The sequence below is a fragment of the Apium graveolens genome, chromosome 6 (assembly GCF_009905375.1).
Source record: "Apium graveolens cultivar Ventura chromosome 6, ASM990537v1, whole genome shotgun sequence".
Classification (NCBI taxonomy): domain Eukaryota; kingdom Viridiplantae; phylum Streptophyta; class Magnoliopsida; order Apiales; family Apiaceae; genus Apium; species Apium graveolens.
In genome coordinates this window covers 274,891,625-274,918,233 of record NC_133652.1, presented here as the reverse complement: position 1 = coordinate 274,918,233, position 26,609 = coordinate 274,891,625, and the positions used below count along the sequence as shown (strand labels likewise).

At 33.0% G+C, this 26,609-nt stretch overlaps 2 protein-coding genes across 2 annotated transcripts; one reads left to right on the top strand and one right to left on the bottom strand.

Moving 5' to 3' along the window:
- The first annotated feature begins 864 nt into the window (after positions 1–864).
- LOC141666069 (uncharacterized) lies at positions 865–2,730 on the top strand. Its single transcript, XM_074472053.1, has 8 exons — positions 865–1,026; positions 1,108–1,368; positions 1,472–1,752; positions 1,843–2,013; positions 2,119–2,211; positions 2,303–2,369; positions 2,455–2,553; positions 2,641–2,730. Exons 1-8 carry the CDS (start codon positions 865–867, stop codon positions 2,728–2,730), a joined length of 1,224 nt encoding a protein of 407 aa, XP_074328154.1.
- Positions 2,731–5,933: 3,203 nt separating this feature from the next.
- LOC141666068 (uncharacterized) lies at positions 5,934–17,636 on the bottom strand. Its single transcript, XM_074472052.1, has 2 exons — positions 17,442–17,636; positions 5,934–6,449 (listed from the first exon to the last, which is right to left on the bottom strand). Exons 1-2 carry the CDS (start codon positions 17,634–17,636, stop codon positions 5,934–5,936), a joined length of 711 nt encoding a protein of 236 aa, XP_074328153.1.
- Between the last annotated feature and the right edge of the window lie 8,973 nt (positions 17,637–26,609).

Below are 26,609 nucleotides of genomic sequence, written 5' to 3'. Positions count from 1 at the left end.
CTAAACGCGTGATGCCATATGCTGAAAAAAGAAGAAACTGAAGAGGCCTCCAAAAAATTATCGGTTTGTGGGTCAAGAAGCTTGGATGAGATTTATCGCGCAGAGGACAGGTGATAAGTGGCTGGTATGGATGCATTTTCTTTGCCAGTGAACCCTTTTTGGATTTAGAATATTTACTTGGATATAATTATTCATTGTATGATGCAGAAACTACGCACCCTGCAGAGCGAAAGAGTGCGTAATCGAAAATATCATCATCGTTTGTCAAGGAAGGGTTATATTGGTTTACAAGAGGATGAAGTAAGAACCTAGCTATAATTTTTTTCTCATCTTCAACAAATAAAGCACCTTTTAATTTTTTCTCATCTTAAACAGATAAAGAAAGGCAAACTAAAGCCCGAGGAGAAACCAGATCAGGCAATATTTTGGAAAAAGGCTCGAAAGTCAAAGCTAGATGATGAGGAACTTGATGAAGATAAAGAAGCAGTATTTGCCAGAATTGTAAGTAAAAATTATGAAAAAAACTACATTTAATCGAGAAAAACAGATTATAATGAGAAATTTGTTTATTCCTTCATTATTCATAATATGTCCCTAAGATCTGATGTGTATTCATATCTGCATTAGGATGAATTACTCGAAAAGAAGGAGAAGGGTGAATTCGTACCATCTGGAACTGATGATGTGTTGACTACGGCACTCGGAACTCCTGAGCATTCAGGCAGGGTTCAAGGAGTTGGAGGTTTTATCACCCCAAAAATGTTTTTTAATCTGCCGAAAGAGAAAAAACTTGCAATTACCAAGGCGTAGTTGTTGGCCCGTGATAGAGTGCTACAGGAGGAGTTGGTAAGAACAAGGAGGGAAATGGCTGAGGTCAAGTCATTGTTTACAGGATCTAATCAGCAGTCTCCGAATTTTTCGGAGAGAGCAAGTTGCCAACCAGTTAAAGGAGAACCAAAAGCAAAAGAAATATTGGTGAATGATGATTGTCTTGCTTATGATCAACCCCCTCCATCAGAAAAGAAGGTATATTTCACAAATATTATTGTAATTATACGGTTCTTCAAATTGTAGAGTAATTATATAATTTACTCCTTACAATTATAGGGTCCACAAATTTGTGAGCTTTCGGTGGATAACATCGAAAATAAGGTTGCTTTTGGTACTATTTTCGAAGATGATGAAATGAATGTTTCGGTTCATGGGGTGCCCCTGAAGCCTGGACATGCTCGTGTGTCGGTTGATGGACATATCCAACCAGACGCTTTAGTTCCCGTGCCTATACCTGGTGAAATTGAACATGTTCGTGAAGCCGTTGGTTCACACTTGGCATGGCCTCGAAATTTAATCAGCCTACGGACAATTGTGGTATTTACATGTGCTTGTTGGTTGCTAAAGTTGTATAAAAGTTGAAAAATAGGGGTTAATTAGGTGAATAAATGTCTACTTATATTATTTCATTTTTTTGTAGAAAAAGAAAAGAGATGTGTCGCAGTCAAAGAACAAGGGTGAGGTGCATAAAATTCAACAAGAGTTCACTCACGTCAAGGTCAGCAAGAAAGTGCCACGCCAATACAAGGTATTGTACAAACATGTTACGAAATTTATGAAAGCCAGCGGGGAATCGATCCCTATTCTATGTGATTCCGATGTGTTTGGAGTTGAGAAGACAATATATATATTGCATGAGAATTTAAAAGCATTGTTAGAGTTTGACATGATTGGACAAGCTGCGATATCTGCGTATATGGCGTAAGTAATTTATTTTCGTGGTTATAGGTTCTGTTTGAATTATCGCACAACTGGTCTGCTAGTAATTTTAATTTTCCCACATATGTATAGGCACTTGCATAGTACAATTAAGAGGCTTCGCAAGAATGATGATGTGGTCATGTATGGATTTTTTGATCCTGGCGCCAACTTTAATTTGAATGCTGATTTTCAACGAAATGTTGGTAGTCGGTTGAAAGAGGGTAATCAAAATCACATATTCTTCCTGCCACATAATCATCAGTAAGTATTTTTAAATGCATATTGTAATCTATTAATTTAATTTTCTTTTAGGTTTTTAGGATATTTTTTAAAATATCTGACTTGTGTAAATTTATAATAATACAGTTGTCACTGGATTCTGGTCGTAATATGGGATGGCGACATTTACATTCTCAATCCTTTGCCTCATTCAACTCATTTAGAAAAAGCTTTATCAGAGTAACATTATTCCTTTTATTTTTTAGGTTGTTTTCATTTATTTCTTGTATTCGAAATATGACTCTTGACACCGTGTCATTATAATATGCAGGACAATAAAACAAGTTAATTCTCCAACAGGAAGGGGTAACAAAGCTCCTAAAATCAAGAATCTTGTAGTAAGTAATTTATATTATAATTTTTATAGTACGGCAGTAATCTTGATTTAATCAGTTTGTAAAGCCAGTTTTTTTATCTTAACAGGGATCCCCGAAACAGCCTGGTGGGGTTGAATGTGGTTATGTGGTCATGAGGTACATGAAGGAAATTATTGAGGACAGGGAAATTTCTTTTACTTCTAAGGTCCGTACATTCATTTTTGTATGACTGAATGTGGCATTTTAGATGCATTTTTTTATGATTTCCCTTTTCGGTTTACTCAATTTTTAGTGGGCGACCAAGAATCGCAAGTCTTACACTCTAGAGGAGCTAGACCAGGTTCGCTGTGATGTTATCGACTTCATTCAAGACAAAATGTAGATTGTAAATTTCCTTGTCTCGCTACTGTAAATTCTGGTTTCATAATGTACTTGATGATCGAATTTGTAAGATACATGTTTGACAATGTGTTAGAACTATTTTCGCTATATATTTGTTGTTGGTTGGTTAATGTAGATGTTCTGAATTTTCTAGTAGATGTTTTAGGTTGTTGATTGGATAAAAACTGTTGTTGGTTGAATCTGGGTTAATTGTTGGTTGATGGGGTGAAAATTGTAGGTTTGTTGGATGGAAAATTGTTGGTTGATTGGATTTTACCATATGGAGTTTTCTGGTTCATGCAAAAACAGAGATGCTCAGTTTAATTATAATAGAAACAAACATCACATTGTTATTAGAACCGATGTTAAAAAACCATAAATAACATCAGTGTACACATATAAAAGCAATGTCTTAAAATCACAAAGACATCAGAAAAATAAAATATTCGATGTTAATAAAGGAATATTAGTACATGAAAATAGGGTAATAACATCGATTTAAAAATAAACACCTGATGTCTATTTATCATACTAACATCGGTTTTTAGAAAACAACCGATGTCTATTATCAACATTGACATCGGGTACTTAGAAAATGATCGATGTCTATTATCAACATTGACATCGGGTACTTAGAAAATGATCGATGTCTAATAAGATATAGACATCGGGTTTTTATTTTTAACCGATGTTATTTTATAAATATTGATAGTGTGTTATAGTTTTAAACAGGGCTAATCGTCCTAATATTACATTTCTGAACTTGACATTAAACAATTATATAACATCAATGTGAATTAGACATCAGAAATTTTTCAGAAACGATGTGTAATATTACATAGACATCGGTTTTTAACCGATGTCTATGAGAAAATACATTTAACATCAGTCGCAAAGACATCATACATTTTTTACATAGACATCGGTTAAAAACCGATGTCTAAGGTCTTTTTTCTAGTAGTGTATGCAAAAAAAATAAAAAAAATGGGGGAAAAGTCCCGCTCTACCTAAAATAACCCACATAAATTAAAATAAAAAACTTAAAAAAGAAAAAACACAAACACAAGTTCATCTTACTCTCCACATAAACACTCTCTCGCTACTGCTCATCCGCTCATCTCGCCGCCGCACATCTCCCCGCCGCACATCTTACTGAAGCTTCTCATTTAAAACTCTATTTCATCATTTCAGCTATGTTTCAAACCTCCACTTAGGTGTTATTACGGGTACGAACTTCATTTAATTTGTTAATCTGGGGTTTATAATCCTTAATTTTGGGGCATTTTTTTATTATTTGTTTACCAATTCTAATTTTAATTTGTTAATTATGGGGATTTCAAATCCTAATTTGGGGTGGTTTATATGTGTGCCCTATTTATATCAGTTCCGATTGTTAGATTTCTCTACGAGCTTTACTGGTCTATGGTATGCGATTATTTCGACGTTTCGAGTGCTTTTTTTGTTGAATTTGATGAATTTGTTGAATTTATGGTGTGCTTTCATGTTTTATGTTTGTGTAGGTTCGCGATGACTTGTCATTTCAGACTTGCAAATTCATGTTTCGATGACTTGTATCGATGTTTCATGTTTTGTCAAATTCATAAAAAAATAAAGTGTGTTAAATATATGATAATTATTTTTGTTTTTTAGTAAATAAAACAATCCACATAATTAATTAATTTTTTGAATATCTTTATTTCTAACATAAAATTTTTTTAAAACTTTAAACGATGGAAATTTCATGACACACAAAGTGTTTGAGAAAATAATTCACATTAAAGAGAATGGTTAAATTTCATCAGGTAGTTAAAAAAATAAAACCCACTTCCATACCTATTAGATTGTATTTAAATCCCAAGTTCATCCCTAAAGGGGCAAACAATAATTTATTTACATCATTTAATTCCATAAGAATAAGTTTCCTTAGTAGAGGTTTCGTTTGGGAGTGCTGGTTAAAACTGCTGTGCTGTAAAAGAAAGTGTTGGTGAAAAAGTGATGTCAGAAAAATTAGATGATTGTTTGGTAATTTTTTTAATTTATGCATATTTTGATATATAATATATAAAAATAATATTTTTGAGAAAGTAAGATGGCTTTTTCCAGAAGTATGGGGGACATGCTTTTTAACCAAAGGCACTTTTCCATACATGTGCTTTTAGAAGTTACCAAACACCTTTGTCATAACTTTTGAGCAAAAAGTGTAGTACCTATCTGTAACAGTAACACCAAAATAAGCGTAAAGAACCACATTAGGGTAACTATATTGCTTACTAAATGTAGGGAACAACAACAATAGAGTAAGCAATATTCATTATTATTACTATCTGACTAATCACATTGTTATTTAAATTTTTTACTTGTGGCACTATAATTGTCTATTCTCCTCTAGATGGATTTTCACGAAGAATTGTGTCTACAATATTGAAATAACTAATACATTAGACAAGATTTTTTAAAGGTTTTACACATGTGAGTATTTTGGGTTATAAACAAAAAATTTTAATTTTGATAAAATATTACAGTTATGTAATGTTTTGACATAAAATATAATATTTTTTTAGTTAAAAAATTTATTCTTTTAGTAACTTATAAATTTGAAATACAAGTGACTCATGGTATTTCTTGTATTTGTAGTTTTTTTTTAAAATTTCAAGTTTAACGAATTAATAAATAATCACCAGTTATTTCAAAAATCTAGCTAGTGAGTATGGTTTCCGTCAATGAAATTTAGGTGAAGTGAAAATATTAATATGAGAGGCAATGAAATTTAGGTGAAACAAAATATGAAAGTGAGAGACAATGAAATTTAGGTGAAAATACTAGGCACCAATTATAGGTGCCTTTCACATATTTTGATAGACAGAAAATATATTGTTCTTGTTTTAGAAATTTAAAAGTATAAAACATTCTCCTCGTCTCAGTTCAGCCAAAGGGTTTCAAGTTGAGGGATTTTGTTGATTTTCAGGACTGAGGTTAAAATCATTGTTTAGATTTAAAGTTGATGCTTTTGTAGGGGCTTACAATTTAAACTTCCAACTGAGTGCACAAAAATCATGATTCTGATGATGAATGATGAACCAGATACTTATATTCCACCACATCCCTGCAATCATACTTCTGAACATATTTTCTTGTTCGGGGGACCTCATCTCCGCCCAAAGTCTCTTGCTTATAGGATCCTCATCCCATTGTCTTTGTGACCTTCTAAGGTCCTTCCCAATTTGGGGCTAACTTTCCTTTCTCTCCAACTCCTAACACCTCAATCTTCTTTAACACCAAGTCTTCTTGTTGGAAAATCCTTTCTTTTACCCTCCTTTTATAGTAAAGGGAGGCTCTGCGCGGATGCTTCGCAGTACGGGTTTTGGCTTCGTCGCTGACCTTGTCAATAAGGTCGAGAGCAAGCCTCATTCCTTCTTCATTAATTTCCGCTTCATAAGCTTTAACCTTTGATAATCCGTGGGTGATCTCAAGGGGTACCACTGTCTCGGCTCCGTAGACCAACATGAATGGGGTAGCTTTAGTTGTATCTTTGTAGGTAGTATGATATGCCCAGAGTATAGCAAAAAATTCGTCGACCCAAGTGTTTCTTGGGCTTTCGGCCCTCTTTTTGAGTCCATCAAGGATGATCCGATTAGCGACCTCTGCTTGCCCATTTGCTTGGGGATGGGCAATTGAGATGAATTGAAGTTCTATGATGTTATCATTACAGTACTCCTTAAACTTTTCATTGTCGAATTATCGCCAGTTATTCGTAATGAGTATGTGTGGGATTCCAAATCGACATATTACATTCTCCTAGAAGAATTGAGAAATTTTCTTGGTGGTTATCTTGGCAGTGCTTTGGCCTAAATCTACTTAGTGAAGTAGTCAATTACAACCACGATGAGCTTCCTTTTTCCCGATGCTACACGAAAGGGACCTAGTATGTCCATTCCCCATATTGCGAAGGGGATGGGGGAGTTAATGGACGTAAGCCTCTCTAGGTGCTATCGAACTACAGAAACGTGCCTCTGGAATGTATTACACTTTTTTACATAAGCCTTTGTACTGGCTAATATGGATGGCCAGTAAAACCCCAGCTAATAAGGTCTTAAGCACTTCAAATATGGGATTACGAAAGACCTCTTGCATAAAAGACCTTTAATTAAAGAGTACCTCAATGCTCTTACTGATAACTTGCGTGCCTCTTGGGCATCATCCGCGAGCCAACCCGTCTTAAGGTGGTTCTCGATGGAGTCAATCCATCAACTAGTCAAACTAATTAGTGTTATCAGGTTTATAGCATGAATTATCGGGATCCTCAGTACTTGGAAGTAGATACTTCTTGGATAGTTTTCAATTTCAGATAATGTGAACTTGGAAAGGGTGTCGGACGTAGTGTTCTTCTCTCTCGGTACATGTTCCGCATACCATTTATCAAATTGAGTCAATATTCCTTTCATGACCCTTAGGTAATTGGCCATGGCATCATCTCACTACCACATAAATGGCCTTCAGCAACGTCCAAAAATGATGTTGCCACAAAAAATGTAGTCTTATGTGGCAAGAAATTGAAAAAAATGATATATAGCAACATCATAACCAAATGTTACTTTAAATGTTGTCTTAAATTTGGTAGGCTAACACCCTTATATATGTTGCCTTAGATATGCAAAAAAATTAAAAAAAATGGGGGAAAAGTCCCGCTCTACCTAAAATAACCCACACAAATTAAAATAAAAAACTTAGAAAAGAAAAAACACAAACACAAGTTCATCTTACTCTCCACACAAACACTCTCTCGCTGCTGCTCATCCGCTCATCTCGCCGTCACACATCTCCCCGCCGCGCATCTCACTGAAGTTTCTCAATTAAAACTCTATTTCATCATTTCAGCTATGTTTCAAAGCTCCACTTAGGTGTAATTACAGGTACAAACTTGATTTAATTTGTTAATCTAGGGTTTATAATCCTTAATTTTGGGGCATTTTTTTATTATTTGTTTACAAATTCTAATTTTAATTTGTTAATTATGGGGATTTCAAATCCTAATTTTGGGGGGTTAATATTTGTGCCCTATTTATATCGGTTCCGATTGTTAGATTTCTCTACGAGCTTTACTGGTCTATGGTATGCGATTGTTTCGATGTTTCGAGTGCTTTTTTTTGTTGAATTTGATGAATTTGTTGAATTTATGGTGTGATTTCATGTTTTGTGTTTGTGTAGGTTCGCGGTGACTTATCGTTTCAGAGGTGCAAATCGCGATTAATTCGGTTGAGTTTTCCGATAGGGAGGATGATGAAGGCGTTGCTTCGGATTTTGCGGATATTGTTACTCAAATGGCTCAGGACGTGAGTCATTTTTGTCGAGTTCATGTAATATTATGTATTTATATTATGATAAGAGTTTAGTGTTGGTTTGCGCTTTTTGTTTGTCTCGAGAAATGTTGTAGTTATTGGAATTGAACTAAGTTGAGCTAAGTTTAGTGAAGCGAAACTTGAGTTTGAGGGAGTGGTAGTGTAGGAATATAATATGGATTTATGTAGTTGATTTTCTATAATACTGTAGGTGATTTATTTGGATGGTGTTAAATAGTTAGAAACCAGATAATGAATTTTTGTCTGGATTGTACATGTAGAATATGGTGGTGAGTTGCACGTGCCGAAATAAATGGATAAACCAACAATTTGTATCACGAGTAACTACAAGCGCTTACCTAAATAGTACATTTTCTTCTAAACGTTAGGGGTCATAAGTGTCGATGCTTTTTGTTGTTGTTGTAGCATTGTGTAATATTCTTCGTTTGTGTAGAGTATTTTTAGTAGGGTATGATGAAATCCAAACATTTTGCCCCATATAAAAATGAAAGTAGGCATGTCCTAATTCGTAAAAGTTATATGCTGTTATTGCTTATAAACTAGTTTGATACACTTGTGAGATAAAAACAAACATATTCCTACTCTAACAGGTTTGGAATTTACTGGTTCAAGTTTGTTTTCATTCAAACTCTTTGGTTCCCTTGAAGCACGTAAGGAATCCAGGCTCTAATTATATTTAGTTGTAAAATGTTTTTACATAATTGTTGAAAATAGATTAAGGCGATGTTGAGGTGTTAGGGTGTTGTAGAGCCAAAGATATAAAACCATGTACCTGGTAAATGAGGTGGAGCTAAAAATTGTACTACCTGTATTTGATTTGCTAAAGCACTTGAGCTTATTGGTCAGAAGTTCAAATAATTTATAAAATATTGGGTAAATGATGATATCATGCTTATGAACTTGTTCATTTTTGTGTATGAAGCACCTTCTTAATTATTTTATCCGCAAACAGTTTGCTAACTGTGTGAAATTGTGCTTGGAGTCGTTTGCTTATTTATGATCACAAGTTCACCTTGCAAGGAGTCGTTCAATATTATTAAAGTACTACTGATGAATTAGATATATGGTGTGCAAATTGACTTATCTCGGAAGCGGGAACATATTAAGGTTCACTTCAAAATGTATGAGGGTAAACCAGAAAACACCACTTCAGTTGTGGCTGAGATTATGATGATAAATCACATATTCGTTCATGGTTAGAAGCATCAAGGCCTAGGGAATAAACTGAATTGAATGGAACAAAGTGAGCACACCTCACATTTATATTTGTCATAAAATATTTCAGGTTATTTATAGGAGAGAGATTGTTGTATTTATTTAGTTTACCTGGAGTCTACCCGTGTTATATTCCCCACTCCGTCATTCCATACACAGACATATTTGATAGCTTGTCTGTTGATAATATCTTTCTTATGGGCTATAATTTATGTGTTCAATACCGTGCTTTGGAAATCCTTGTATTAGCAAATTCTCGGTGGTCTGCCCAATTTCTTCTTTTATTGTATTTTTCCATATATTTGTATATTTTATTCTTTTTCTGCATCAGTCACAATAATTCGTTTCTATCCTTTTAGGTCGAGACAGTGACATAATTTGGTGTTATTTTTCTTCTTTTTTGCCCTGTACAAGCTGATCTACATTGAATTAGTGCCAACACTGGTTCCTAATTTTATCTCCTTCTAATGATAGCTAAAAGTTGTTCGAGCAGTCGTGGTTATGGGAGGCCTGCTTCAGATATTCAGGTTTTTATATAAAATTTCTAATCGCACTGGTGTCATCTTATTAATAATTATTTCCCAACTAGTTTTTTATACATCAGTGATCTTTTTGTTATATACGTTTGAACTGTTAGTCTTCTGTTCCTTGGGTTTTTATATGCATCTGCAGCAGAATGATTTGATTTAATATCTTGCTTATAGTTTGTTAATATATTAGCAAATATCAATCCTGTCAGACTTGTTATGTGCTGCTGCAGAGAGCATATATGCCAACAGTAAGAAAGACCAAACTATAGCAATCTCATCAACTAAAACTAGTACTGCAGAAAGTAATACATCCACTTCCAAACTTGAAGAGGAACTTAAAATTACTTCTGGGCTTCAAAAATTTGGATTTAATGATCTTAAGATGGCCACTAAAAATTGTAGGCCTGATAGTTTTTCTTGGTGAATGGGAATTTGGTTGTGTATTTAAGGGGTGGATCGAAGATAATGGGATATCACATGTGAAATCTGGAACTGGTGGTGCAAGTGGAGCAAGGAAAGCACGGCCTTGATACTTCTGCATCTCTTAGTTATATCGTAATATTTTGTTATTTTTGTGATCAACTTATAACTATTATACTTATCATGTTTTGTTAGATTTTGACCGAAACAAGTAATCTTATCCATGTATCTATGTTTTGTCATAATAGTTGAAATTGTATGACTTTAAAGTTGATGCTGGTGATACATGGAATGATTTAGCTACATGATTTGCTCATACGAATATATCTAAGGTCATTATTGTCCAATGTGAAATTGCTTATCTTAGTCAGAGATCAATGTTTGTTTCCATTCCACTAAATTTATGGCTCTTAATGATAAACCCGAGTAAATTTCTGAGTTGCCTTACTATAGCTGCAATATGTGTATATGTGAAGTCAATAACAAATTGAACTTGTACATAAGAAAAAGTGTTCTCTCTCAATTTCTTATGGGATTAAACGATTCTTTACAGTCACTCGAGGTCATCTTCTCATGATAATACCTCATTCATCCTAAAGGGAAGCATATGAAATGAAGAATATCAAAGAGAAAACGTGTCTTCTAATGTGCTTGTTGGGTCATCTGCTATGTCATTTAAGACAATGAATATGGTAACAGACACTCCAATCTATGAAGAAGAAGAATAGTGTCGGTGACCCTTCATCCACTCCCTTCTGTGACTTTTGTCAAATGACAGGACACCTTAGTGATAAATATTTCTGCATTTATAGCTACCTTGAATGGCCCAAAATATTTGGTAAACCCAAACCTAAACCTATAAATCAACTAAATAAAGGTAAATCTCAAGCTAATAGTGTTAGTCTTGATAACAACTCTTAGTCTTTCTCCAAGACTTCAGATCTTCAAGTGAAACATCAGTCAACTCTTTCTCCGATGGCCAATTCAAGGAACTTATGCAGATGATTCAGGCTATGAATAGAGAGATACTTATTGCTCCTAATTCTGGATGGTAATCTTCAAAAAATATTCTTCGTTGAGCAGGTATATTTTATCAATTTGCTGGTTATAGTAATGCTCATCTCCAAACTATTCATTATTAAAAAAGGATGAGGCTTGGGGTTCGGAAAGTTAAAAAATCTTAACTTGGCTATGCTCGCTAAACAAGGGAGGAGGCTAGTGAATAATGATAATGCAGGTATAGTATTTTCCTGATGGAGATTTTTTGACAGCACATCTTGGGGCCAACCCTTGTTACATGTGGTATAGTATTTTGGTAACTCAATATTTGGTTAAAAGAGGATGTGGGAGAAGGATTGGAGATGATAACAGAACAAATATTTGGAAAATACCATGGTTTTCATGCCCATAAAATGGTATTTTTCACTAGAATTAAAAGATAGTAAAGTTAGTGGTCTAAATAATATTGCTCAAAACAGGTGGGATAATGATATCATAAATGATCTTGGTAATGAAAGAGACGGGCAGCTGATTAAACAGATTCCTATTCAAAGAAGAAATAGGGCAGCTTCGTGCTTCTGGAACTACGCCCAAAATGCTCAAATGCAATACTTTATTAATATGGCAATAGGCCAAAAAAGCATTACAGCCTGTTTTTGACTTTTGCAACAGAAAATGGACATTACATTAGCGGCGAACGCTCGATTTGACTCCTAATGCAATGCTTTTTGTCATCAACTACAACGATACAAATCATTGCATCAGGAGCATACTCCAATAAAATAAGTCAATTATGTGACTTGGAATGTCACGTGATCTGCCACGAAAATTTTAACACGTCATAACATGACATGTCATCAATTACCACCTCGGCATATTGATCCACATGTGCCACGTCAACATGGTGGGACACAGTTTTTAGATGAATGACGTATATTAAATTAAGTTTAGTTCATATACTGATATTATGTCCAATTTATCAAAAAATAATATGAGTTTAAACTTTTAGGTACAAGTGATTGTATAGTTACAAATATATAGTAATTTTTTCTATATTTCAAAACACTCCACGTAACTAAATTATTTTTTTGAAATATCTTTATTTCTAATATTAAAAAAAATTGAATCTTTAAATAATGAAAATGTCATAACACACAAAGAGTTTGAGAAAATAATTCACTTTAATGACAATGGTTGACTTTAATCACAAGAAAATACAACACATTGGTTAAAAAATAAAACTCCCCTCAATATCTATTAGATTATATTTAAATCCCTCTAATAACAATAAATTAAGTTAATACTCATTTCCCTAATTTGAGGCAAATGCCAAGTTATTTACATATATTGCTTACTAAATCTAATCTAGGGAACAACATAGCGCTAAATAAAAATTCTCATTATTATTATGTGATTAATCACATCCTTATTTAAGTTTTTTAATTTCTAGCACCATACCTGTCTATTCTAATATATATAAATTTTTACCAAGAATTTGACTCTAGAATGTTGAAACAGCTAGGGGACATCATTTTTTAAAGGTTTTACACATGCAAGTATTTTCGGTTAAAAATAAACATTTATATTTTTGATAAAAGATTATAATTATATGATTGTTTTGACCGAGGATATAATAAACTTGGAGTTGATTTTTTTTCATTTTAGTAGCTTATAAATTTGAAATACAAGTAACTCTTGGTACTTTTTGTATATGTAATTTTTTTGTAAAATTTTAAGTTTAACAAATTAGTAAATAATAAATAATTATTTCAAAAATCTAGCTTATGTGATGACGTGGTTACTTGGATTTCAACGAGTAGTCAATGAAATTTAAGTGAAGTGAAAATATTAAAGTGAGAGGCAGTGAAATTTAGCTAAAATATCGAGCCCAAAGGTAGCCGCCTTACCCATATTTTGAAATTTAGGTGAAAATAATGAGCGGCAAAGATAGGCGCTAGAGACAAAGAAATATATTGTTCCTTTTTGAGAAATTTAGCATCTCCCAAATCAAGTATAAAATCATTCCCCTTGTCTCACTTCAACCAAGAAGACCTTGAACTAGGGTGTAGAGCAAAAGGGTTTCAAGTTGAGGGATTGTGTTAATTTTCAAGCTTGAGGTTTCAAATAAAAGTTAAGATTTAAAGTTGAAGCATTTACAGGGGCTTAGAGTTTAACATCCAACTGAGTGCACATCAAAGCATGGTTCTAATGATGAATGCTGAACCAAATACTTATATTCCACCTCCTTCTAATCCTACTTACGAACAGGTATATTATATTTATTTTGTAAATGATGTTTGAATAATAGTTACATACAGTTGTGAGATACAAATTGTATTCAAGGTCTTTTCTTTTAAATGTAGATGATAAATCATGCAGTCTCAACTCTGGGGAGCAGAAAGGGTTCAAGCTGCATAGCAATAGCCAAATTTGTAGAAAACAATTACGATCATCTTTCAACTAATTTTAGAAAGACCCTGCTTCGTAAGCCTAAACAACTAGTTGATGTTGGAAAGCTCATCAGAGTGAACAATTCATTTAAGCTTCCCCTTAAATGAAAAATAAGATATGAAATGATTTCATAAGATTCTTTTTTTTATTTCATGAATCATTAATACTATATAGATCATTAGTATTTCCATGGTTTTTGTTGACAATTCTCAATCTTTACATATATATGGTGTGTGAATTGTGATTTCCTTAATTATTTTTTTGTTGTTAATTTCTTAAGTAGTGGAATATCTATATTTTCAAGATGAATTAGTTTAAGATGAATTAGTTTAGGGTGAGCATAATTTTACAATTTATAATCAACTAGTGAAATAGATTCACCCACTTTTATTAGCAAAAATAAATATCATTTAATTTCATAATGTTAAAAAGTTGGGTTATATAATATGTATATGGGAACAAATATAAAGCATGACTGGCAAATATTTTTATCACCTTGATATTGAAGAAATGTTGTGCAAATTTTTTGAAAGTTTAGAAACAGAAAATTTTATACCAAGTTGGTAAAGGGATATTTTTATAATTGAAGAAGTATCAGAAACTCATTTTGACTATTATTTTTTTCATGCTAAGTTCATGACTGTGGAAGAACTTAAGATGTTGAGAATTATATGTGCCATTTTGGTAGTAAGCTAGGGTGCATTATATACAAAATTTACAAATAAAAAGTAAAAATTAGGATGTAATAATTTGTGTCAACTAAAATGACAAAATAATATAATTGTATGAATAAATTATCTCTACCTACTTTTGAGCACAATCTTTTTATTTACAACATATACATTAAAAAATTACTTTAACCGCTATAAAAATATAGTCATCTCCCCTCCATACCAAATGTATACATTTTTATTTTGTAACACAACATCAGGGAATGATTTTTTAACACCCCACTGGACAAGAGTTGATAAATTGTTATGTAAATTACCAAGATTTATTTTAGTAGCCAGGGGAATAGATTCTCATTTCTCTGGGTTTGCCTTCTATTTTAGTACATTCTCATTTATCAGGGTTTGCCTTCTATTTTAGTATACTTAAGGAGGTAGACTTTGACAAGATTTTTAAAATAAAATAAATTTTGATATGAATTATCACTTACAATATTTATACAACTACACAATGGGAACATATTCTCATTTCTTATGGGTTGTCTTCTATTTTAGTAGATTCTCATTTCTTAAGGTTTGTTTTGTATTTAAGTATATTTACTCGGTAGACTTTGACAAGATTTTCAAAATAAAACAATTTCTAAATGAATTATCACTCACAATATTTGAGTCTGCTTTTCAAAACTGTTTGGTCAAATTGTTCACAAATATAAAGGCTTGAATACAACTACACAAAATCAACCTCAACCTCACCTAAATTCTACCAAGTCATGTCCCAGTAAATTCTAACATATAACAGTAGCAAATTAATACTTTGTATTTGCTATATTTTTTTGAATTGGACCATATTTGTTGGCTCCAATTTTATCCCCAAAAAGTGGATGGAATTTTTCTGCGAATGAATTTATTTGGCACTCCTAAATTTAAATAATTTCACTCGATTTTAAACTAATATTTTTTCGAGAAATGGACCAAAATGTCAATTTGGGATATAAAATGGCAAAAATGTTACTTCTAAAAATTATGGCCCAAAATCGTTTAATATTTCAAAAATAACCCAACACTCTACACGATGTAGCGTTTTGTTTCATTTCATTATTTTTTGAAGGCTATTACTTCAAGTAACTTATGATTTTTTTTTTATTTTGAGCTTGTTTTGGTGTAATATTTAGGAGAGCTGAAACACCACTTAATATTATATTTTCGATATTTTTTTCTTTTATATTTTTATATTTAAGAGTATACCATAATTTAACAATTTTTAACAGGGTTCACCAAACCGTTTTTGGGACCATTTTTTACCTCAAAATGACAATTAGGGCCACCACCTTATTATTTGTAGATGGATAATGCATAGTAAATCAAGTTTCGTTTATATACTGATTTTTTGTCAAATTCATAAAAAAATAAAGTGTGTTAAATATATGATAATTATTTTTGTATTTTTAGTAATTAAAACAATCCATATAATTAATTAAATTTTTGAATATCTTTATTTCTAACATGAAATTTTTTTGAAACTATAAACGATGGAAATTTCATGACACACAAAGAGTTTGAGAAAATAATTCACATTAAAGAGAATGGTTAAATTTCATCAGGTAGTTATAAAAATAAAACCCCTTCCATACCTATTAGATTCTATTTAAATCCCAAGTCCATCCCTAATGGGGCAAACAATAATTCATTTACATCATTTAATTCCATAAGAATAAGTTTCCTTGGTAGAAGTTTCGTTTGGGAGTGTTGGTTAAAACTGCTGTGCTGTGAAAAAAAAGTGCTGGTGAAAAAGTGCTGTCAAAAAATTTAGATGATTGTTTGGTAATTTTTTTAATTTATGCATATTTTGAGATATAATATATAAAAATAGTATTTTTGAGAAGGTATGATGGTGAAAATGAAACAGCTTTTGTTAAAAGTATGGGGGACATGCTTTCCCTAACAACAGCTTTTTAACCAAAACCACTTTTCCATACATGGGCTTTTATAAGTTACCAAACACCTTTGTCATAACTTTTGAGCAAAAAGTGTTGCACATGTCTGCAACAATAATACCAAAATAAGCCTAAATTTAAGGAACCACATTAAGGTAACTATATTGCTTACTAAATGTAGGGAACAACAACAATAGAGTAAGCAAGACTGATCACATTGTTATTTAAATTTTTTATTTGTGGCACTATAATTGTCTATTCTCCTCTAGATGGATTTTCACCAAGAATTGTGTCTACAATTTTGAAATAACTACTACATTAGACAAGATTTTTTAAAGGTTTTACACATGTGAGTATTTTGGGCTATAAACAAAAATTTTTAATTTTGATAAAATATTACAGTTATGTAATGTTTTGACATAAAATATAATAATTTTTTAGTTAAAAATTTATTCTTTTAGTAACTTATAAATTTGAAATATAAGTGACTCATGGTATTTCTTGTATTTGTAGTTTTTTTGTAAAATTTCAAGTTTAACGAATTAATAAATAATCACCAGTTATTTCAAAAATCTAGCTAGTGAGTATGGTTTCCGTCAATGAAATTTAGGTCAAGTGAAATATTAATACAAGAGGCTATGAAATTTAGGTGAAACAAAATATGAAAGTGAGAGGCAATGAAATTTAGGTGAAAATACTAAGCACCAATTATAGGTGCCTTTCACATATAAAATATTCTCCTCGTCTCAGTTCAGCAAAAGGGTTTCAAGTTGAGGGATTGTGTTGATTTTCAAGGCTGAGGTTAAAAAAATTGTTTAGATTTAAAGTTGATGCTTTTATAGGGGCTTACAATTTAAACTTCCAACTGAGTGCACAAAAATCATGATTCTAATGATGAATGATTAACCATATATTTATATTCCACCACATCCCCGCAATCTTACTTGTGAACATATTTTCATGTTCGGGGGACCTCATCTCCGCCCAAAGTCTCTTACTTATAGGATCCTCATCCCATTGTCTTTGTGACCTTCTAAGGTCCTTCCCAATTTGGGGCTAACTTTCATTTCTCGCCAACTCCTAACACCTCAATCTTCCTTAACACCAAGTCTTCTTGCTGGAAAATCCTTTCTCTTACCCTCCTTTTATAGTAAAGGGAGGCTCTGTGCGGATGCTTTGCATTACGGGTGTTGGCTTCGTCGCTGACCTTGTCAAAAAGGTCGAGAGCAAGCCTCATTCCTTCTTCATTAATTTCCGCTTCATAAGCTTTAACCTTTGATAATCCGTGGGTGATCTCAAGGGGCACCACTCTGTCGGCTCTGTAGACCAACATGAATGGGGTAGCTTTAGTTGCATTTTTGTAGGTAGTATGATATCCCCAGAGTATAGCTAAAAATTCGTCCACCCAAGTGTTTCTTGGGCTTCCGGCCCTCTTTTTGAGTCCATCAAAGATGATCCGATTAGCGACCTCAGCTTGCCCATTTGCTTGGGGATGGGCAATTAAGATCAATGGAAGTTCTATGATGTTATCATTACAGTACTCCTTAAACTTTTCATTGTCGAATTATCGCCCATTATTCGTAACGAGGATGTGTGGGATTCCAAATCGACATATCACATTCTCCTAGAAGAATTGAGAAATTTTCTTGGTGGTTATCTTGGCCAGTGCTTTGGCCTTAATCTACTTAGTGAAGTAGTCAATGACGACCATGATGAGCTTCCTTTTCCTGATGCTACAGGAAAGGGACCTAGTATGTCCATTCCCCATATTGCGAAGGGGATGGGGGAGCTAATGGATGTAAGCCTCTCTGGGTGCTGTCGAACTACAGAAACGTGCCTCTGGAATGTATTACACTTTTTCACATAAGCCTTTGCACTGGCTAATATTGATGGCCAGTAAAACCCCAGCTGGGTTATCTTATGAGTGAAGGCCCTGCCCCAAAAGTAATGTCCACAAATCCCTTCGTGGACTTCCTTCAGTGCCTCCTCTAGCTAATGAGGTCTTAAGCACTTCAAATATGAGATTACGAAATACCTCTTGCATAAAAGACCTTTAATTAAGGAGTACCTCAATGCTCTTACTGATAACTTGTGTGCCTCTTGGGCATCATCCGAGAGCCAACCCGTCTTAAGGTGGTTCTCCATGGAGTCAATCCATCAACTAGTCAAACTAATTGGTGCTATCAGGTTTATACCATGAATTATCGGGATCCTCAGGACTTGGAAGTAGATACATCTTGGATAGTTTTCGATTTCCGATGAGGTGAACTTGGAAAGGGTGTCGGACGTAGTGTTCTTCTCTCTCGGTACATGTTCCGCATACCATTTATCAAATTGAGTCAATATTCCTTTCACGACCCTTAGGTACTTGGCCATGGCATCATCTCACTACCACATAAATGGCCTTCAACAACAACCAAAAATGATGTTGCCACAAAAAATGTTGTCTTATGTGGCATGAAATTGAAAAAAATGATATATAGCAACATCATAACCAAATGTTACTTTAAATGTTGTTTTAAATTTGGTAGGCCAACACCCTTATACATGTTGCCTTAGATATGCAAAAAAAAATTAAAAAAATGGGGGCAAAGTCCCTCTCTACCTAAAATAACCCACATAAATTAAAATAAAAAACTTAGAAAAGAAAAAACATAAACACAAGTTCATCTTACTCTCCACACAAACACTCTCTCGCTGCTGCTCATCCGCTCATCTTGCCGCCGCACCTCTCCCCGCCGCATATCTCACTGAAGCTTCTCATTTAAAACTCTATTTCATCATTTCAGCTTTGTTTCAAAGCTCCACTTAGGTGTAATTACAGGAACTCGATTTAATTTGTTAATCTGGGGTTTATAATCCTTAATTTTGGGGAATTTTTTTATTATTTGTTTACAAATTCTAATTTTACTTTGTTAATTATGGGGATTTCAAATCCTAATTTGGGGGGAGGTATATGTGTGCCCTGTTTATATCGATTCCGATTATTAGATTTCTCTACGAGCTTTACAGGTCTATGGTATACGATTGTTTCGATGTTTCGAGTGCTTTTTTTTGTTGAATTTGATGAATTTGTTGAATTTATGGTGTGATTTCATGTTTTGTGTTTCTGTAGATTCGCGGTGACTTGTCATTTCAGAGGTGCAAATTGGCGATTAATTCGGTTGAGTTTTTCGATAGGGAGGATGATGAAGGCGTTGCTTCGGATTTTTCGGATATTGTTACTCAAATGGCTCAGGACGTGAGTCATTTTTGTCGAGTTTATGTAATATTATGTATTTATATTGTGATTAAGAGTTGAGTGTTAGTTTGCGGTTTTTGTTTGTCTCGAGAAATGTTGTAGTTATTGGAATTGAACTAAGTTGAGCTAAGTTTAGTGAAGCGGAACTTGAGTTTGAGGGAGTGGTAGTGTGGGAATATAATATGGATTTATGTTGCTGATTATCTATAATACTGTAGGTGATACCATTTATATAGGATAGTGTTAAATAGTTAGAAACTGGATAATGAATTTTTGTCTGAATTATACATGTAGAATTTGGTGGTGAGTTGCACGTGCCAAAATAAATGAATAAACCACCAATTTGTATCACGAGTAACTACAAGCGCTTACCTAAATAGTATATTTTCTTCTGACCACTAGGGGTCATAATTGTCGATGTTTTTTATTGTTGTTGTAGCATTGTGTAATATTCTTCGTTTGTGTAGAGGATTTTTAGCTGGGTATGATGAAATCCAAACATTTTGCCCCATATAAAAATAAAAGTAGGCATGTCCTAATTCGTAAAAGTTATATGTTGTTATTGCTTATAAATTAGTTTGATACACTGGTGAGATAAAAACAAACACATTCCTACTCTAACAGGTTTGGAATTTACTGGTTCATGTTTGTTTTCATTCAAACTCTTTGGTTCCCTTGAAGCACGTAAGGAATCGAGGCTCCAAATATATTTAGTTATATTTGATAGCTTGTCTCTTGATAATATCTTTCTAATGGGCTATAATTTATGTGTTCCATACCATGCTTTGGAAATCCTTGTATTAGCAAATTCTCTGTGGTCCATCCGACCAAGTTCTTCTTTTATTTTATTTTTCCATATATCTATATATTTTATTCTTTTTGCCATGTACAAGCTGAGCTACATTGAATTAGTGCCAACACTGGTTCCTAAATTTATCTCCTTCTAATGATAGCTAAAAGTTGTTCGAGCAGTCGCGGTTACGGGAGGCCTGCTTCCGATATTCAGGTTTTTATATAAAATTTCTAATCGCACTGGTTTCATCTTATTAATAATTATTTCCCAACTAGTTTTTTATACATCAATGATCTTTTTGTTATTTACGTTTGAACTATCAGTCTTCTATTCCTTGGGTTTTTATATGCTTCTATAGCAGAATGATTTGATTTAATATCTTGCTTATAATTTGTTAATATATTAGCATATCTCAATCTTGTCAGACTTGTTTTGTGCTGCTGCAAAGAGCATATATGCCAACAGTAAGAAAGACCAACATACTACCGCAATCTCATCAACTAAAACCAGTACTGCAAAAAGTAATACATCCACTTCCAAACTTGAAGAGGAACTTAAATTTACTTCTCGGCTTTGAAAATTTGCATTTAATGACCTTAAGATGGCCACTAGAAATTTTAGGCCTGATAGTCTTCTTGGTGAATGGGAATTTGGTTGTGTATTTATGGGGTGGATCGAAGAGAATGGGACAGCACCTGTGAAATCTGGAACTGGTGGTGCAAGTGGAGCAAGGAATGCATGGCCTTGATACTTCTGCATCTCTTAGTTATATCGTAATATTTTGTTATTTTTTTGATCAACTTATAACTATTATACTTATCATGTTTTGTTAGATTTTGACCGAAACAAGTAATCTTATCGATGTATCTATGTTTTGTCAAAATAGTTGAAATTGTATGACTTTAAAGTTGATGCTTTTATACGGGCTTATAATTAAAACTCCCAACTATTGCACATCAAAGCATGATTATAATGCTGAATGATGAACCAAATACTTATATTTCATCTCATCCCCGCAATCTTACTTCTGAACACATTTTCATGTTCATTTTATAAATGAGATATGAATAAAAGTTATATATAGGTCTGACTTACAAATTTTATTCAACTTCTTTTATTTCAAATATAGATGATATATCATGCGGTTTCAACATTCGGAAGCAGAAAGGGTTAAATCTCCATAGCAATAGGCAAATTTATACAAAACAATTATGATCGTCTTCCAAAACAAATTACACCTTGCTTCGTAAGCTTAAACAACTAGTTGATAATGGAAAGCTCATTGAAGTGATGAACTCTTTTAAGTTTCCCCTTAGGTGAAAAACAAGATATGAAAAAATGTAGAAAGATTGTTTTTAATTTCATGAATCATTAATACTATATAAATTAATAGTATTTATAAGTTTTATGTTTACAATTCTTAAAAATAACATATATATATATAACTTTGTTTTATTCTAAATTCAAACTCAGTTTTATTGTTGGAACTTATTTGCAAAGTGCTTCTCCATCTGCTTTACTTGTTTACTGGCATCATGTAGCGATATTATCATCCCGTAGATCTTAAGCATTGTATCTCCTGAGATTTCTCAAAGTATAATGTTTATGAACACTGCTGGTGATACATGGAATGATTTAGCTACATGATTTGCTCATGCGAATATACCTAAGGTCTTTATTGTCAAATATGAAATTGCTTATCTTAGTCAGAGATCAATGTTTATTTCCACTCCACTAAATTTAGGGCCCTTAATGATGAACCCGAGTAAATTTCTGAGTTGCCTTACTATAGTTGTAATAAGTGTATCAGTGAAGTCAATAACAAATTGAACTTGTACATAAGGAAAAGTCTCCTCTCTCAATTTCTTATGGGATTAAATGATTCTTCACTATCACTCGAGGTCATCTTCTCATGATAATACCTCATTCATCCTAAAGTGAAGCATATGAAATGAAGAATATCAAAGAGAAAAGGTGTTTTCTAATGTGCTTGTTGGGTCATCTGCTAACAATGAATATGGTAACAGACACTCCAATCTATGAAGAAGAAAAATAGTGTCGGTGACACCTCAACCACTCCCTTCTGTGACTTTTATCAAATGACAGGACACCTTAGTGATAAATATTTCTGCATTTATAGCTACCTTGAATGGCCCAAAATATTTGGTAAACCCAAACCTAAACCTAAAAATCAACTAAATAAAGGTAAATCTCAAGCTAATAGTGTTAGTCTTGATAAGAACTCTTAGTCTTTCTCCAAGACTTCAGATCTTTAAGTGAAACATTAGTCAACTCTTTCTCTAATGGCCAATTCAAGGAACTTATGCAGATGATTCAGGCTATGAATAGAGAGATACTTATTGCTCCTAATTCTGGATGGTAATCTTCAAAAAATACTCTTCGTGGAGCAGGTATATTTTATCAATTTGCTGGTTATACTAATGTTCATCTCCAAACTATTCATTGTTAAAAAAGGATGAGGCTTGGGGTTCGGAAAGTTAAAAAATCTTAACTTGGCTATGCTCGCTAAACAAGGGAGGAGGCTAGTGAATAATGATAATCCAGGCATAGTATTTTCCTGATGGAGATTTTTTGACGGCACATCTTGGGGACAACCCTTGTTACATGTGGTATAGTATTCTGGTAACTCAATATTTGGTTAAAAGAGGATGTGGGAGATAGATTGGATATGATAACGGAACAAAGATTTGGAAAATACCATGGTTATCATGCCCATAAAATGGTATTTTTCACTAGAATTAAAAGATAGTAAAGTTAGTGGTCTAAATAATGTTGCTCAAAATAGGTGGGATAATGATATCATAAATGATCTTGGTAATGAAAGAGACGGGCAGCTGATTAAATAGATTCATATTCAAAGAAGAAATAGGGCAGATTCGTGGTTCTGGAACTACGCCCAAAATGCTCAAATGCAATACTTTATTAATATGGCAATAGGGCAAAAAAGCATTACAGCTTGTTTTTGACTTTTGCAACAGAAAATGGGCATTACATTAGCGGCGAACGCTGGATTTGACTCCTAATGCAATGCTTTTTGTCATCAACTACAACGATACAAATCATTGCATCAGGAGCATACTCCAATAAAATAAGTCAATTATATGAATTGGAATGTCACGTGATCTGCCACGTAAAATTTGAACATGTCATAACATGACATGTCATCAATTACCACCTCGGCATATTGATCCACGTGTGCCACGTCAGCATGGTGGGACCCAGTTTTTAGATGAATGATGTATATTAAATTAAGTTTAGTTCATATACTGATATTATGTCCAATTTATCAAAAAATAAAATGAGTTTAAACTTTTAGGTACAAGTGATTGTATAGTTACAAATATATAGTAATTTTTTCTATATTTCAAAACACTCCACGTAACTAAATTATTTTTTTGAAATATCTTTATTTCTAATATTAAAAAAAATTGAATCTTTAAATAATGAAAATGTCATAACACACAAAGAGTTTGAGAAAATAATTCACTTTAATGACAATGGTTGATTTTAATCACAATAAAATACAACACATTGGTTAAAAAATAAAACTCCCCTCGATATCTATTAGATTATATTTAAATCCCTCTAATAACAATAAATTAAGTTAATACTCATTTCCCTAATTTGAGGCAAATGCCAAGTTATTTACATATATTGCTTACTAAATCTAATCTAGGGAACAACATCGCGCTAAATAAAAATTCTCATTATTATTATGTGATTAATCACTGAAGAAAAACGACCTGCAAATACTATGTATATATGTAATATATCTGTTTGTGTTTAAACGAGAGAACAAGTAAGAAGTAAAGCTAATAAACTTATTGTTAAAGCCAACAGGATACAAATATATATGAAAGACTATGAGAGAACTACTACCTACAAAATAGGAAATGATAAAACAGAAATGCTAAACAGACTCCATACTGCTACTAACTCCTAGAAAACTCAGGCCAGTTTACAGACCAAGTCAGACAAACCGAAAACCCACAAACACGCACGTACATCATTTATTTGCATAAATAAATAAATGAACAATGTTTATATTAAACCAACAAACAACCCCTTAATCTAAACTTGTTCTGCTAGATTCTTCACACCCAGAAGTTGTCTCATTTTCTCAAACTTCACAACTGGTAACACCTTTGTGAGGACATCCGCTTTCTGTTCATCTGTCTTAACATACTTGATAATTATTTCACCACGTTCAACATACTCCCTGATGAAATGATATCGAATGTCTATGTGTTTAGACCTCCCATGGAACACTGGATTTTTGGCCAAGTCTATTGCAGACTTGTTATCAACATAAAGAACCACTACAAGAAATTTGCAATCAGACAACGCATGACAAACAACGGTTAAAAAAAAAACCGTCGTCATAAAAAATCATACAACGGTGAATTGATTTTACAGAAAAAACAGTTGTGTGAGCTCCATAACGAACAACGGATATTCATCTTTTTTAAACTGTTGTACAAGTTGTATCCTCACATCGAGTCAGACAACAGTTTTTTAAATATAGTGTTGTTGTAGATCTTTAACACAACTATTACAAACCGTTGTTACTATGTTAAAGTATAGGGATATAAGACAACGGTTTTGACATTACATTGTGTAATTGAGACAACGGTTTTTTAGAAGGGTTGTCCTCTAAACCATCAAACAACGGAATGAAACCGTTGTCTGAGGAATTTCAATGGGTACTACGTATTGAGGTGGCAGCACGTGATAGGTGGTAAATCATTCACAAGGATTGCTGACGTGGCGAAATGAGAGCCCTTCATTGATATGAGATTTGATATTGGCCGTTAGATCGAAAAATAGCCGAATTCTTATACAACAGTTTTATGTTAAAACAAAAGTGTTGTCTTAGTTGGTCTCATACAAGCTTTTAGATATTATGTTGTGTAATTCACACAACAGTTTTTACAAGGGTTGTCTTAGAAAACTTCATACAACGGACCAAAATAGTTGTCTGAAATAGTTATTTTATAATTTCAATGGGCACCACCTGATGAGGTGGTACCCCATGATTGGTTGTAAACATTTTACTCGGATTGCTGAAGTGTCTGAATGATAGCCGTTGATTGAAATGAGATTAGATATTAGCCGTTAGATTGAAAAAAGCTGATATGCTCACACAACGGTTTTATAATAAAAAAAGTGTTGTCTTATTTTATCTTTACACAATGGTGTTTCAAGGAAACCATTGTAAAAGTATTACTCTATAAATGAGATTTCCGGTTTACAATATTAATTTCTAAAATAATTTTTTTCGACGATTCAACCGTATAGATGTTAAGATATATCAATTTTAATCATATGAAAAAATTATTAAAAAATTTGAAATTCATCTTGCACGTCAAGATTAGAAAAATCCAGTAAAACTACCCCTTCGAACAACGAAACTCGTTCCCGATTTACTAGATTAATTTTTAAATTGATATTTTCGAAGATCCGACCGTACGGATGTTAGGATATATCAATTTTAGTCATATGAAAAAATTATTAAAAAATATGAATTTCATCTTGCATGTCAGGATTAGAAAAATCCAGTAAAAGTACCCCCCCCCCCCCCCGACAACGAGACTCGTTCCCGATTTACAAGATTAATTTTTAAAATGATTTTTTCGACGATCCAACCGTACGGATGTTAAGATATATCAATTTTAGTCATATGAAAAAATTATTAAAAAATATGAACTTCATCTTGCATGTCAGGATTAGAAAAATTCGGTAAAAGTACCCCTCCTAACAAAGAGACTCGTTCCCGATTTACAAGATTAATTTTTAAAATGATTTTTTCGACGATCCAACCGTACGGATGTTAAGATATATCAATTTTAGTCATATGAAAAAATTATTAAAAAATATGAACTTCATCTTGCATGTCAGGATTAGAAAAATCCGGTATAAGTACCCCTCCCGACAACGAGACTCGTTCCGGATTTACAAGATTAATTTTTAAAATGATTTTTTCGACGATCCAACCGTACGGATGTTAAGATATATCAATTTTAGTCATATGAAAAAATTATTAAAAATTATGAACTTCATCTTGCATGTCAGGATTAGAAAAATCTGGTAAAAGTACCCCTCTCGACAACGAGACTCGTTCCCGATTTACAAGATTAATTTTTAAAATGATATTTTCGACGATCCAACCGTACGGATGTTAAGATATGTCAATTTTGGTCATATGAAAAAATTATTAAAAAATATGAACTTCATCTTGCATGCCAGGATTA